We start from the raw sequence: 15,265 nt of genomic DNA on the forward strand, positions 1-15,265 counted from the left end.
GCATCTCGCAACAAATAAACATGTTATTAAACAAATTGCACCAATACGTTGTGTGTCAATGCATAACTATGTGTTATGTAACCAACAATGCTTATAGAGTGCTAGTCTTGAAACATCGAGTGGTATACAAACTTGCCAATCACTTGGGTTAAGTCATACGTAAAACTCAACGTCGCAAAGAAGTGTGTTGAATAAAACATCTTTGCGATACACATTGTATCACGATTGTTGTGAGTAGTGGGTGGCGTATCACATTTACGACATGCTGCATGACACATCTTGTGGTCCAAGTGACATGCATTTCATGTTACGTGTGTCATATGACAGATCTCGGGTGAAGTGTGCCATGTGATCTCTTGTGTTGCATCTCATGCGGCACTGTTCGTGTGAAGGGCGTCATGTGACATATCGTTCGTTTGTGCCGCCTATCATATTTCGTCTCCATCGCATCATATCCTGAGATAATATCAGTTTGATAGTAATGAGTAAGAAAAAGAAAAGAAGTAACGTCAGCTTAAAAAAGACTTGAATACAAATTCTTCCTACTCGAGAGTTTATAAGAGGCTTTGAACTCGTATCGTACTTTCCCTTTGTATGAAATGACGGTGCTTGAAATCTTTTACACAATGTATTTATTTTATTAGACTATCGCTCATTCACTTCAAAATTGAAGTTATGGATAATCAAAAGTTTAAAGATTTTGCACATATCTTATTAGGCCATATGCACCACGGATGAACATAGTGCTACAAAACATGCTCAGTCCTGTTTGAGCTTGTGCAACGAAAAAAATCGCTTGATTTCCTGCTTCATTGAAAAAAACACAGAATGACCATGAAAGGTGCTGATGATTTAGGGTATTGTCGATGAAGGTTACCGATGCTCAAGGGAACTGACGATGAATGTTATTACCGATGAATAGGACTGATAATAAAAGATACTAACTAACTATGAAGGATCCTGACGAAGGCAATTACGAATCACCTCTACCATCCAACAACCATGTTTGCGATAATAAATTATTTCATCAGTAAGCCTCAAACTGGAATCACAAAAAAAAAAAACACGAAAATTCTCTGGCGATATTGGAGACAATTCTCACTTCGTCAGAATTTCAGAAATACAATTTCAATAAGAAACTGAAATCCTCGAACAATAATTGATAAATTTTCACTCGATGCAAGTATTTTAATAATTAAATTTCAATACAACACGCAGCTCAATGGGATTATGGCGAGCTTTAACCGGAGCTAATGGATGTAAAGTTATAGCACTGAATATTATAGTAGAAAAGCTACGTCGTTCAGAAAAAAAGATGACTACTTTGTCGACGAAAATATTTTGAAGAACATTCAAATTTATACCTTATACATTTATTCCATACATATACATCACAGGAAATTACTAAAATGCGCATTACTATCAGACAACAGGCATATAAATTTTATGAAACATTAAACCGTCGATCAACGAATAAACCGAAGAGCTTTAAACACACATATACAAATATCATAAATACTATATTATATATCAATAGTTCAGAACGTATTAGTGTTGACAATTATTGGTAATATTGCAGCACTAACTTATTAGGGCTCCACACGTGCAAGCTCTTAGCATAATCCCTACTTTTTCCTTATATATTTCTACTGAATTATTGTTTCCGTCAAGTCTTCAGTATATATATTAATAATCTGGAGTTCTTTTACATGCTCATAAGACACGTGGCGCATCAATTTGGGTCCAGGATCTAGTCTGATCGAGTTAAATTTACGAATCGTAAATTCATTTTTGTATGTTTTTATAATATTATATATTTATTTAACACACCCATTTTGGAAAATATCTATAGGAAATGTAATTTTAAAGGGTGCTAGAATTATGAAAGCGGCTAATTTTTTTCCTAGGCAACATTGGCCACAAGAGGTGCGACAACATGCATTATATATACCCTCTCGCACGTTAAATTAAATTAATGATTACAAGAAATTCTCTATGCAAGCAAAGCGTCCTTAGAATGCGGCTAAGATTTTACTTGGTCTGGAATATATTCTACAGCTAAATGCATTGTATAAGAATATCCTCCGTTGACAGGCTCGTTAGAAAAATAGTATTCAGTTAATAATTGCCATTCCCCGAGACCAGCACGGTTCCAGTTCAGAACAGCTCATGTAGACGAGCGTTGGCGTTAAAGCAATACAGAGAAATTCCTCAGCAGAGAATCTGCACTCACATTCTTCAAAACATTATCATTTAAAGACACAGTTACTTAAATTAAGTAGGTTACACGTATAAGGTTACATTTAAAAAGTTGTAGCTACTAAACGCTACCAAATGCGTCAAAGAAATAATTCACATTCACGTACAACAATCCACTATAGCTAATAAGGTTGAAAATGATCCGGACTAGACAGCATTACATTATAATCGTCCGATGTATAATCACATTAAATAATAATTTTCTTGCTCATGTACACAAACATGGCTGACGTAAACAAACTTCTCTTATGACTTCATTGGGTTTTGAATTTCTTCACGACATGATTTCATTAGAGAAAACAAACATGGTCGATGTAAAGTTGTAAACTAACATGGCCGATTTAAACAAACATGATCGATGAAAACAAACATAACCGATGTAAACATATAAGTGACTCAATCGAATCGTTTCCATGGCCTTCTTGGGAGTTTCCTCCTAGAATCGATATCAGAAAAAAAATAAAAATGAAAAATTTTCTAATGCGTACTTTGCTTAAGTTGACTGACAAAATGGAACGTATGTATTTGGGGGCTATTTCCTGCTTCAAAATGCTCGTGATCTTGATGGTCTCTGAACATTTCAACAATATGACATGTGTACATAAAGTTCTTTTTCCTCTAAAATAGACACAAGAAAACATTACACTGACCAGTCCAGCATACACCACAAAAATGGAATTAATATTTATATGCATCTCGAAAAGAAGAGCGTCAGAAATCAACCTACCCCTGGGTATCGACAACTGTAGTTTATAATAACGCATTTAGGCTCACAATGCGTCATTGTTAACAACAAGCGCCCGCACCCTTCATTCTATTCTTAAAAGTTTGTAAAATAAAGCGGTACGATATTGTATCAATGTAGTTTGGCAGTTGTTTTCAACTGAAAATTAGTTAAAAAGGATTTGTTGTTATTGAAAGCACCTACAATAAAACCATATATATCTTATATTGCGGACGCTACCATATGCTAAGACGGAAGCCATTTCTTTTACTAAAATTGTTTTGTCTATGCCGATTTAAAAACACGACGAATTTCATTAAAAAAAAATTATTTATGGGGCTACATGATGCAGTTGAATCCTTTCCTGAACAGCAAACAGTAATTTCTATAGTAAACGTCAAAGTTATTCTCTACACATATTTTGTGTAGTACAACATATTGTCATTTTACCAAGTTTGTAAGAGCATCCCACTCGCCTAGACATCATTTAAAATGTTAGAGTTTCATCTCATGCTGAATTTCTCCAGTGTCGTCAGGTCTAAATTAATGTATAGGCAATTATTGTACAACTAATAAATGAAATGTTTAGTGATCTTACAATATTTTATAATGTCTTGACTAATAAATGTTTAGTGACTTATAAAGTGAAGATCTTCAGAGTATATCGGGAAGGGTTGTCAAGCATGTGGTGACCTCCGCTCTGGAGCCGCTGATCTTCGGCCTGTAGGATAAACAATAATTATTATTTCTATATTAGGGACACATAAGTTGGGATATGAGTTCTGAAGTTATGTTTATACCAGTAAATTTGAAACAGGATGAATGATATATTAATATAAACTTTAATAATTAATAATATTTAAATACTATTTAATATTCAAATTTAGTAGATTAATATTTAAATTAATATTTGTCCGATGCAAGATATATCAGTATAAAAACTACAATAGACAAATCATGTTTGGATAAAGTTCGTAATGTTTCTGAACGAAAATATGAACCTATTTTAGTTGTAATTATGTAATGCACTGTTAAATGTCAGTGACTGGAACTTGAGCTGTGTTATTAATTAGATGCTACGTAATCTAACACTCTAATACAGACTTGCACAATTACGGAAACAAATAGCAGAGGCAAGAAAAAGTGCGGTTTGAACGTCCAGCTTTGATTCAATTTCTTTACAAAGAATAAAATCAAAATGTTCGAGTGTTTCGAGCGTTTTCTCAAGCTGAAATAGTTTAAAAATATGACGAACTTTAATTCAGTCGAAGATCGACAGGCATAAAATCCAAAATTTATTTGTTATCCATACACACTCCACCAAACACTGTAATACTTTTATTGTATAAACACATGTGGTGGACTTGAATGTTTATCATATTAAGCCATATCTATGTTAAAGGCTCGTATATTTGTTTGCCATGGCAACAAGGCCATTTTTTATGTCGGTCGCGGACAGCGCTTGATCGATGCCAGCTTGACGGATGATCTCGTTCCGTTCCGCAACAACGCCGCCGCATCCGAGCTTTAAGATGAAGAAATGTCGCAAAGGATCAAAGGAAATGATTAGCGGATGAAACTAACGCAGCGGTAATTGGAGAAGGCCGTACGTGGGATGCGGGTATAACTCGGTTTGAAATAAAGCTTATGTTAAAACATAAGCTCTGTCGATGTTAGCGTAGAAGTAAAGAATTACGGTATGAGAATTTTGGTATGAGATATGAATATGATACGAAACATTTTCAGTGGGACAGGTGCTTATGAAAAACGTTAAAAAATATTTAGAGTGCTTCATTTTTTAGAAATAAGTTCACGTGAATATTGGGTTAATGCAAGAGGTCAAACTTTTCTTTTATTTCTGAAAATTTGTCTCTGAGATTGCGAGATGCGGCCTCGGCTTACTCCCTCAGGAGTCGTTCGCTGGCGTCTAGGGTAAAATATATTGCGGAAAATCCCCACATGCGAAGACGGGTCGAATTTACGCGCCGACTTCGTACGGATTGGAGGGTAAAAAGAAATTAAAAGATATAACTGCCTCTAAAAAAGAAGGTTAATGGTAAAAATTACTTTCATAATTTTAATTCGTCAGATGAAGAAATGAAACTAGAAAGAAAGAATGATCGGACTAGAAAATTTTGCTGATATATTGTGCTGGCTTGGGTATCAAGTTTGGGCGGTTATTGATCTGAGCACACAGCGGATGTTTATTAAATGTTCATAAAATTCATCGATAGTGATCTCCATCTACATGCCCACACACTATGGGTCGACAAGAAATCGAATAGAAAGAGCAATTCTTGGTATTGACTTGATTGCAGTCTTAAAGCGGATTAGACAGAGCCATGGACTTTAGAGTGAGGAAATAGCTTTAAACTCGGCAAATTAAGAAGTTTGGAATCCTGGTGATGAGTCAGGTATTTTGCAATTTCTCGCCCTGTAACTAGAGAAGTTGACAAACTACAACAGACTACTAGGTACTACTAACTACTTCCACCTAGCTCTCCAGGTATAATGATGGCATATATCACAGAGAATTTAAGTCAGGATTGTTTTCTTTTGAAACGTTATTTTCGTGCTAATTGTTGGAAGATTTTAATTTAAATCTGCAAATTTTTTAATGAGTTCATAAAAAAAACTAAAACTTACCTCACCAGAATTCAAGGTCACTGGCCGCGCCCTAACACCGATTCAATGCTGGAGAAGTTGATCGCCCATTAAGCTGGTTATGGTCTTCATTGTTAGTGGTTACGGCAACAGGAGACCCCGTCAAAGTCGTCATTGCTGCCGACATCTCCTTCGTAAGTATGGCCGTGGTAACGGAGCTCTCACGCTCTCGGCACGACCGTGATGGCATCGAAGAACTGCCGCGGGTGCGACGCGGGAACACTGAAGTTTCGACATGCAGGGCGTTGTTGATATCCTGTCTGTTGATGCACGTGCAGGCTTTCATGAAGCTTTTCTTGAAATTGTCACTGAGGAATGCGTAAAGTATTGGGTTGATGGCAGAGTTGATGTAGATTAATACATTAGCGAATAAAAAGCATACAACTTTGAAGGTTGTTAATCTCTGGCCAGGGTCTGAGGCCAAAAGAGTCATCTGCATTACCCAGTAGGGAACGTAGCAAATCACGTACACTGTGATGACGGTGAGCACCATTTTCGTTACCTTCGTGTGTGATTTCTTTTTTTCTCTAGATTTCTTATGGGGGCCGACAGTCTTCAGTTTGTGTAGAACTAAAACGTAGAAAATTAAGAAAAAAGTTACTGGAACGGCAAAAGCCACAAAAAAGGAGGTGAGGATCCAGATCCGGTCGTAGTTCTTGGGCCAGTAAAAGTTGCAGTTCAGCTGTCCGTGGTACTCCAAAAGGCCGCCATAATTAAATACTGGAGCGATAAGCATCGCCGACACCGACCAGGTTGTTAGGGACACAAACTTTGAGATGATTGGCGTGCGAAGTTTGTTGGCATTTATCGGATGGCAAACTGCGATGTATCGATCCGCGCACATCACTGCCAATATCATCGAGCTCGTGAACTGATTAAGCGCAGTAGTTATCAAGTAAATTTTGCACATGACAGCACCGAAGGTCCAATAGCCGAGGTAAGTCGTGGTGATCAGAAAAGGAATTCCAATTACAAAAAGTTCATCGGCAATGGCAAGATTAAGAATATAGAGATTAGTGACTGTCTGCATCTTTGAAAAGCGCGTGACGACGTAAATAACGAGAGTATTGCCGCATAGACCAACGAGGAAAACAATAAACATCACAATTTGCGAGATCACACTCACAACCGGCCCCATAAAATCTTTTGCTCCTCCTGAGAACAATTTTTCCGAGCAATTGGTCCCATTAAGGGCGAATTCAGCAAACTCGTCAAGATCTATCAAAGAACAATTCATAGTTGAACCTGCTTCCTCCGTTACGAAAAATTCCTCGATGTTCTTGGTTACATCTACGTCTGGGGTCAACGTTGTTGCGGCAACCGACATGGTGGAAGCTAGAAGATCCATTGCTGTGTTTCACCGGCGTCGACACTTTTTAATTGCTGTCAATTAGAAGACCGGCATCTTATGGGCTTCCATGTTGGGGGAACAGAGCGTGCCAGCCTGTTGAAAGAAAATTTTGATTAATGATTGGATTATTGAGCGCGACAAAAGTTTGCTATAGAAGTCGGTTCAGAATAGAAAGCATTTGGTTCCCCGCAATTCGCCGGACAAGAAAAAATAGCTGCTTTATCTCTTCTTTGGGAGCAAGAGAATTAATGTTTCTAAAACTAAATAAATTATATTTTTTATGAACAACAATGAAAAAGATTATTGATGATAAATGTCAATTATGAGTACAAACTTTTTAAATTACTTTAAAGTGCAGGTTGCGACGTTCGAATTTATTTCTAATCCTTATCAGAAAGAGTGAATAGAAATAAGATAATGCAGTCGGAGCGTCGGGTAGCTGCGGGGTGAGTGGTCCCAGAGGATCAAATTACGATGCACTACTGCAGGATCTGCTCGCTTCATTCTGCAGGATCTCCTCATTTCCGCCTGCAGGAATTCCTAGCTTGATTTGTAGGATCTTCTAATTTCCGCCCGCAGGATTTCCTAGCTTCATCCTGAAGGATCTCCTCATTTCATTTCCGCCCGCAGGATTTCCTAGCTTCATTTGTAGGATCTCAATTCAAACCGCAGGATCTCCTCACTTCATACGGTAGGATTTCTTCACATGAAGTTGGAGGATCTCCCAAATTCTTGCAGCAGGATCTTTTCACATTATAACGTAGGATCGCCTATAACATACTGCAGAAGGCTCTCCTCACTTCATGTCGCAGGATCTCTTCACTTCACAGCGCAGGATCACTCCTCTGCCTGCACTTCTGCTTCACTGCAGTGATCGGATGTTGTTTTCCCCTCTTGTCAACCCACTAGTCGCCACGAACTCGATCCAGTATTCATGATTTAAATGCAAGATTTCAGTTCACTAAGTCCTGTATCTCAGATTGTTTGAAGAAGTCGTGAAAGTACAATTGTAAAACGCCACTGTTCCATTACATTTTGCTGAGGCATTGGGCACAAACACAGCTTAAAACATATAAAGATATGATTAAACTAATTTAAAAAAGTGGGGATACTACTCTATAGTTATGGAGAGCTTTGTAGATTAAAGGCTTGCAATCGATGAGTATCATTTCTGCACACACTATATAGTGACTTACTAACTAATCAATGGGTTGGCGAGTGAAAATGAAGGGTATTGCTTGGTTTTCGATGATTTACTCAATAAAATCATCCCCGTTGACATTCAGAAATTTTCTTATCTTATCTTTTCAAGCTGATTTGTAAAATATGCATACCCGCGTATATAATAGGCATACCCGAGTATATATACTCTAGGATCTGTTTGATACTGATCACATTTTTATTGATTCTTACTTATATCGGATGCCGAATTTCAGACGCTACGTAAATTATTGCCACATACAATTTATTTGAATGAAATTAATCCTGTATAGAAATTTGGTTGATGTTTAGGACTGAAATTTTGTTGCTTTAAAATAAAAGCATTCTGAGTGCTCTTTCCTATACCCTTCCATTGATGTAAAAATCAAATTATTTTATCTGTATCAGATTAACAAGCGTATTCTCAGGATATGTAGTTTATCAGACGAGAAATGTTGGGCTCTGGTTGGGAAGTTCGAATCCAAAGACAGTGACAAAAAATAGGAATCATATTTCTCTCAAGAACTTTAAAAAAAATGACTCGTGATGACAAATCGTAGCGCCATCGATTGCGGTGCCCAATTATCGGAGAATAAATTAAAAATCGTTTGTTGTAGAGTTTTAGTTTGACATTACAAATTGGAACTCAAGTTACGAGCGCTGTGCAGTATGAATAATGAATGCTAGACTTGTAAATACGGATTTTATCTTCATTTTACATGAGCCTGTTACCTCCAACATAACCTGTAACCTGTTCTTCTATTAACCATGCAAGTTATTGTATATCATCAGATATAATAATTTCCTTACACAAGCGATGGCTCGTCGACAGCTTCCAACAATTGCTGAATATTAACTATCGGGGTCCCATCTATAATAATTATTAGAGTGACACTTCAGCTGATTGCTTCTCATTAGTGCCTGCAATCAATTCAATGATACATTAAACATTTAATTGCATGCTGTCAATCTAAAATATTTACGTTATGATGCATCAGGACAAAGCGAGTAACGCAAATGATTGTTACGGTCTTCTTGTCTTAATAGTTGTATTTTCAGAGATTTATAGATACTTTAAGGGCAAAGATGAAAGTTTATAAAGCCCTCCGTGCGATTAAGTCTTTCAAATCACCAGAGTTGAGTTTATCAGCGACGAACTTAAGGCCAAGTTCTGCTCAAACTTTAACAGAGCCCTTGAGTCCTTAAGTTGTCCTCTGAGGAAGCTCGGTGCTGAAGTTTCGATCGGACTTCTAGTTTACGACTGGGACTTCTGAAGGCCTTAGTTAGACTATCAGTAGCTCGTTACTCCGCATGGGGGACTAATTTGTAATTACCTTAGAGGCACACAGACTTTACTTAGTCAAGAGACTTAAAATGGGACGCGAGCAAATTATCGGGCAAATTATCCAACTCGATTCCTTTCAGTAAAAATTAGACTCAAGTTATAATATAAATATCAATAAAAGTTTAAAAAATAGTAAAATGGTATTTTTAAATAAAGTAAAGTAATAAAGTAAACTAAAGTGTGATAATGCGTGATGAGTATATAATATAATTTTTTTTCAAATTGTGCTTCAGCTGATTAATATGAACAAACTCTACCTAGTTAATATAAAATTTCAATAATTTTAGAACGTCAATTTGCTTCTGTATTCGTGAGTGTTCTTGCAGTGTTGAAGGCGTTTTCCGATAGGGCGATATGATATATATTTAATTCTCAAGGATATATTCTCAGGTCATTTAATGGAATGGCGTCTAGCTATATAGCTCTATATACAATTTTAGCTTTGTAACTGAAAAAGATTTACAAATATGCCTATATACATAAACAATGCAATAGAACCAAGTTTACAGTGGGTCTTTTTTCGTTACATATCAACTCAGAAAATTGCAGCAAAAATTCTTCTCGATCGCCATTCTATTTTGCCATACATTAAAATATATCTTTTAACTTTTCATCATAGTAGAATCGCTTTTTGAGTTGAATTTTTTATAATTTTCCATAGAAAGGATAGAGAAGTCTTCCAGGTCTTTGCCAATAAAGGAAATCTGCTCCAATTATCTGCCGATTAATTGCCTCTCACTGAGCGGCACGTGGCGGAGGCTCGCTCTTCCATTGTTGCTCGTTAAAAAGTTCGATTTGAAACAAAGAGATCCTCTCTGAATCTCAAAAAATAAAAAGATATTGTTTGCTGAATGCAACCAGTCTAATTAAGACACTACATATCACATTAAAAATTTAATTCTGTTATTTTCCTACCAGTGGAACAGTCGAGGCTCCAACAATATTTTTTTCCAATTTAGAAAATTCGATCATTGAAAATGAAAATTAATCATGTGGTTTGTGTTCCATCACGGTGATCATATTTTGCTGAAAATTATGAACGCATCCAAGTGCCGGCAAAGCACGACTGTATACCGCCGCATTGGTGCTGCAAATTAAGCTCATATCTTAATTAACAAAGACAAAGCTGGATTTATTTTCGAAGCATAACATTTCAAAAATAAGATCTAGATATCTTAAATATTCTTGAGGAGCAATTAGTACGGGTGGAATAGAACACTACGAATAATCCAGCTATGTCCTTCACCAATGAATTACATGCATATCTCATTTTCTTAAACGTATTTTTTCGAATATTTACATAAGTCACAACATGATGACAAATGCTGACTCTTTTTATCCACATTGCGTTGGTATATTTGAGACCGCCATATGTCTCATCCTTGAGTTTCTGTGGTCACGCCAGAACTGCGGCGGCTGGGGCGTTATTACTGCAAGAAGTTCAATATCAGACATCTGGACGCTCAACACTTGGAATATATTTTTCAAAGTTTGACTTGGCTTTAATAAACGAAAAGCCGGGCACGGGGCTAAGGAGCTCAATATTGAAGTAGGGCAAATTTTAGGCCTATTGTAGATGCCTAACAATTGACGTGCAGCGAAATTCGTGTCACGCATGCGTGGCTCCCTCTTCCGTCTGTAGGCCAATGATGTGCAACGAGGAAAAAATCTCAGCATGACCTTGCCTTCTCAATGCCATGGAAGTATTACGGATTTTCTCGGGTGCAAAAATTCAATTCAAATTCGAAAAAAATATGGGCTATAAGATAGTGAGGAATTTTTTGGCTGCGTCTTCAATAAACATTAGAAAACATAATGGAGAAAACATAAATCTCGTTTTAATATCACGAAGTTATAATTATTTTCTGTGTTTATCAAAATAAATTGAATGGAATTACAAATTTAGGGTTAATCGAGGACTAGAACCTGTACGAACAAAATTATTACAAATTTAACGCACGTAAACCAAATTTAATCGCCGAATCAGAACATCATAAACCTGCTAATGTTTGATGTTTGCTATAAGAAATAACGTCATTTGCTGCTTCATTGAATATGTGAAGGCGACATCCCAGTGCGCGATTATCTGAGCAGAAGTTTCAATTGCCTACTAATGAGTAACTTTGCTTGAATAATATGGTGCATGCAGGTGATAGCGCCTCTTTAATACGCTTCTTAGGTAATCGCTGGAGTTAAATTCTCGGATACGTGATGAACACCGCATCAAGCGACCTTGGTAATCTTGGAGATCCTCTCTTAATCTTAAAAAATAAAAATTATATTGTTTTTCTGAATGACAGTCTAATTCCACTACATATCACATTAAAAATTTAATTCTGTTATTTTCCTATCAGCGAATGCAGAGAATCCTACGTGCCTATAGGCGTGGCCTCGTGAGCCTGATCGTTATCCTGAGCTAAAACAATCCTTTTCTGTCGGTGAAAGTTTTGTATTTTGAACCACGACTGGCAATTGTCGGTTTGGAAATAAAATATGAGTTGGATGTTCTTTTTAGGCCATACAGGGTTCAGGCCATCGTACCACCTAACAAATTGTCCTGAGTTAGAACCATATAGTCACGTTGTTCAAGAATTACAAGATAAAGGTTGTAGGCTGTTGTTAAAACTCGAATTTCTCTCCATTCATTTAAATTGGCTCATATAGGGTAGTACAAGAATTTGAAGATATTTGAAGGAAACTGCTCAGATTTTCATCATTCCAGCAACACCCTTCACTCACTCTTGCTTGTTTATAAACTTCAATGTGGACATATATTTGTTTGAATGCTGTCAGCTACAAGCTTTATGGGAGTAAATTTTGTGGACGAAGATACAATTTGCCAGCCAAAACTTCGCACGCACGGGAACCCCATAACTTCTTGGTCCATGCGCGACAGTATACGATACGATGCAACCTCATCGGTTTACCTTTCCTGCTCTCAACCGAACTTGAAAATAAGACGCCACAACTTCGAACTTTTTTTTAGAATTTCAAATATTATCCTCTTTAATTACGATCCGGCTGTTTTCTTGCAAGTGCATTTTCAATCGTAAACTCATGAATCGAATGGACTTTATAATGATACGATATCCGAGTGTAGCCTATTTTATTTGAGGAAATTTATGTATGTTAAATGTAAAAAAAATCCCAAACCAGTTTACCTCTACTGAGACTTCGTAGATGATTGTTGCCCTGATTCAGTGTAACAGAATAAGGAATTGAAACATATAGTATACAATAAAAAGGGTTGTGCCTTATATGGTTATGGTTGTGTCTCGGCAAATAAAATAAAACGGCCTTACCGAATAAAAATAATGGGTAAATACTTGCTAAACTAAGTTGAGATTATCATCAGCGTTAATTTCTGTTCAGAGGCGTTTGGACGAAAGTGCGTGATTGTTAGCGTAGGCTACTGCGTGGACCAGTGTTTTTTTCCTAAATTCGTAACCGTTATCTATGATAATGAATACACTCATTTCAGTGATTATTGCTTTAAGGCGAGGATTTTTCTCATTCCTACATCTCCTCATTTGCAATTAAAACAGATAAACGGGTCGAACCTAATCTAGCCCAACTTTACCTAAGCTGGTTAAAAACGGGAAGATGTGGAAATATAAATATTATCCTCACAAAAGCGGAATGTGAATACAAAACTGTGTGTGTGTTTAATATAATACTCGTTATTATCGGTTAGGAATAGAGGGATGAAATCGCTCCGAAGCGGCTGATTTCACCCGTTTTGCTCTTTCAATTGAGAATGGGAGGGGATAAAAAGGAGAAAAAAATCCTGGCCGAAGTGCAATGGGCATTGAAATGTCGGAAACTTAATTTCACAATTGCTGTTTATGAACTGAACGAATGGGGCGTGCCGAACTGAAATGGCCAACGCACCATCCCCCGCTTACGCTTACGCATTTTTATTGAATTCATGTTCAGAGCTTGGACCTTCGATCGCAAGCTTCGACATAACCATAGACTTTTATCTGCAATGCAGCTCATATCCTGCGCGCCGAATTGCGTTTTCTTCAGAGGCTGATCGGAAAAATTCCCAAAAGGACAAGAACTCATTGGCGCTAATACCCATGAGTGCCATATCTTTTTAAATCGATTGCTCCTGTTCGATGGTTGTGCGATACATCATAACTGACACTTCAATTAAATATATTAACATAACATTTTTTTTAATTCAGCAAACTAAAGCAAGTCCTGCAGACAGATTCTCTTCTAAACTGCTGGGAAAAATATGCAGTTTATGTTTACAATCATGCCACGGAAAATGGTCAATTAGATAAAAACCTCCATAGAAATGAAACAATTTCCAGTCTAAGATATGAGATTGTGAAAATCCATGATAAGTGGTGGGAAGTGTGAGGCAGCTCAAGTGGTGGGAAGTGTGAGGCAGCTGAGGTGGTGGGAAGTGTGAGGCAGCTGAGGTGGTGGGAAGTGTGAGGCAGCTGAGGTGGTGGGAAGTGTGAGGCAGCTGTATTACCTCAGAAACAAATCTTCACTATTATATCGACGTCTTGCTCGATATTTCTTCCGGTACGTCAGGGCGAAGTTTCCAATACATGGTTCGGATTATTTATAACAATATTCCACAATATTCAAATTGGTTTTCATGCCTATTTTTTCAGGTATTAAAGACCTTCAATCTCAAACTAATCTTGGCTGAAAGAAATAAACACTGTTTAGTTGTCTGTTCATAAAAAAGCTCCACACATGGAGACCTGCTACAGTTAAAATCCTCACGACTGTTTTCTATGGAATTGACAAAATGTCGATAAAAATTCTATAGAAAAAACACTTTTGAATTATTGTTCTGTCATTACAACAAGGTGCGATAATGTTCTTGTCCTAACTTTAATCATTCCATCACTTTTGACTATCACAATCATTTTACGACCATTCATCAACTCAACGAACAATATATAAAGTCTACGGTAAATTAGCAGACGATTTCATTTACTTTAAGAAATTAGTTATTTTCCTGCGCGAGCATGGAATAACGCTGAAAATCTAAATTAGGATTTCAATTTGTTTATTATTTTAAGATTTCTAACGCTCGAAATGTTTTTTTGTGTTTGCAGTTGTACTAATTTCTCATCAGTTTACCTATGACATTCGTACAAGTAACAATCTACAATTGCAGCCCGCTCGATTTCAAGCCTTCGAATTAAACAGACTCCAAGTGACTTTTTTTCACGAATTAACTTTTTATCCTTATAGTTTTATTGATTTTGATATGCACGGTGTCTCTCAAAAAGTTTCCCCACCCAATAAATATCTAAAGCAACAGCTCTCGGCACTTCCTAAAGGTAGAACCTCTTCTTTTCATATAAATTTTCTTGTGTTTTTATGACTAGCAACATATTGATCAATAATTCTTTGTTTATCTCACAAAAATTTACTTCATAAATCCTGTATCTGCCACCAGTTCGCCTTATGTCGCGATTGTATAAGCGTAATTCGGCGTCACAAAGCAAGGCGATTGTTCGGGGCAACAAAGCAGGCTTTGTTCAAATATTCTCTGTGATATTCGCACCTCAGCACAAAGCCCAACATTATTTACGTCCCGAATGTCCAATACCCATAAATATTTGCAGCTTGCCTTGTGCTCAGTCTGCCTAGAATAATGAATTTATTTATTTGTTCAGAGAATAATGTGAGGCCCCGAATGAGGATGAATTTATCTAGAATATAATGAGGAATAACATCGAAGTAA

General features: G+C 36.9%; 1 protein-coding gene across 2 annotated transcripts in view; it reads right to left on the reverse strand.

Moving 5' to 3' along the window:
• Positions 1-2,752: 2,752 nt before the first annotated feature.
• LOC108676926 (somatostatin receptor type 2) overlaps positions 2,753-15,265 on the reverse strand; it is a 68,941-nt gene continuing 56,428 nt past the window's right edge. The window contains exons 2-3 of one of the 2 annotated variants that reach the window (XM_047883487.1): positions 5,635-7,091; positions 2,753-3,704 (exon numbers count right to left, since the gene is read on the reverse strand). In XM_047883487.1, the coding sequence (XP_047739443.1) occupies positions 5,661-6,995 (1,335 nt within the window). In that variant the 5' untranslated portion in view covers positions 6,996-7,091 and the 3' untranslated portion in view covers positions 2,753-3,704; positions 5,635-5,660. Of the gene's footprint in view, positions 3,705-5,629; positions 7,092-15,265 lie in introns of both variants that reach the window. The other variant, XM_018165085.2, reaches the window with a different exon arrangement.

The sequence above is a fragment of the Hyalella azteca genome, unplaced genomic scaffold (genome assembly GCF_000764305.2).
Source record: "Hyalella azteca isolate HAZT.00-mixed unplaced genomic scaffold, Hazt_2.0.2 contig13027, whole genome shotgun sequence".
NCBI lineage: Eukaryota > Metazoa > Arthropoda > Malacostraca > Amphipoda > Hyalellidae > Hyalella > Hyalella azteca.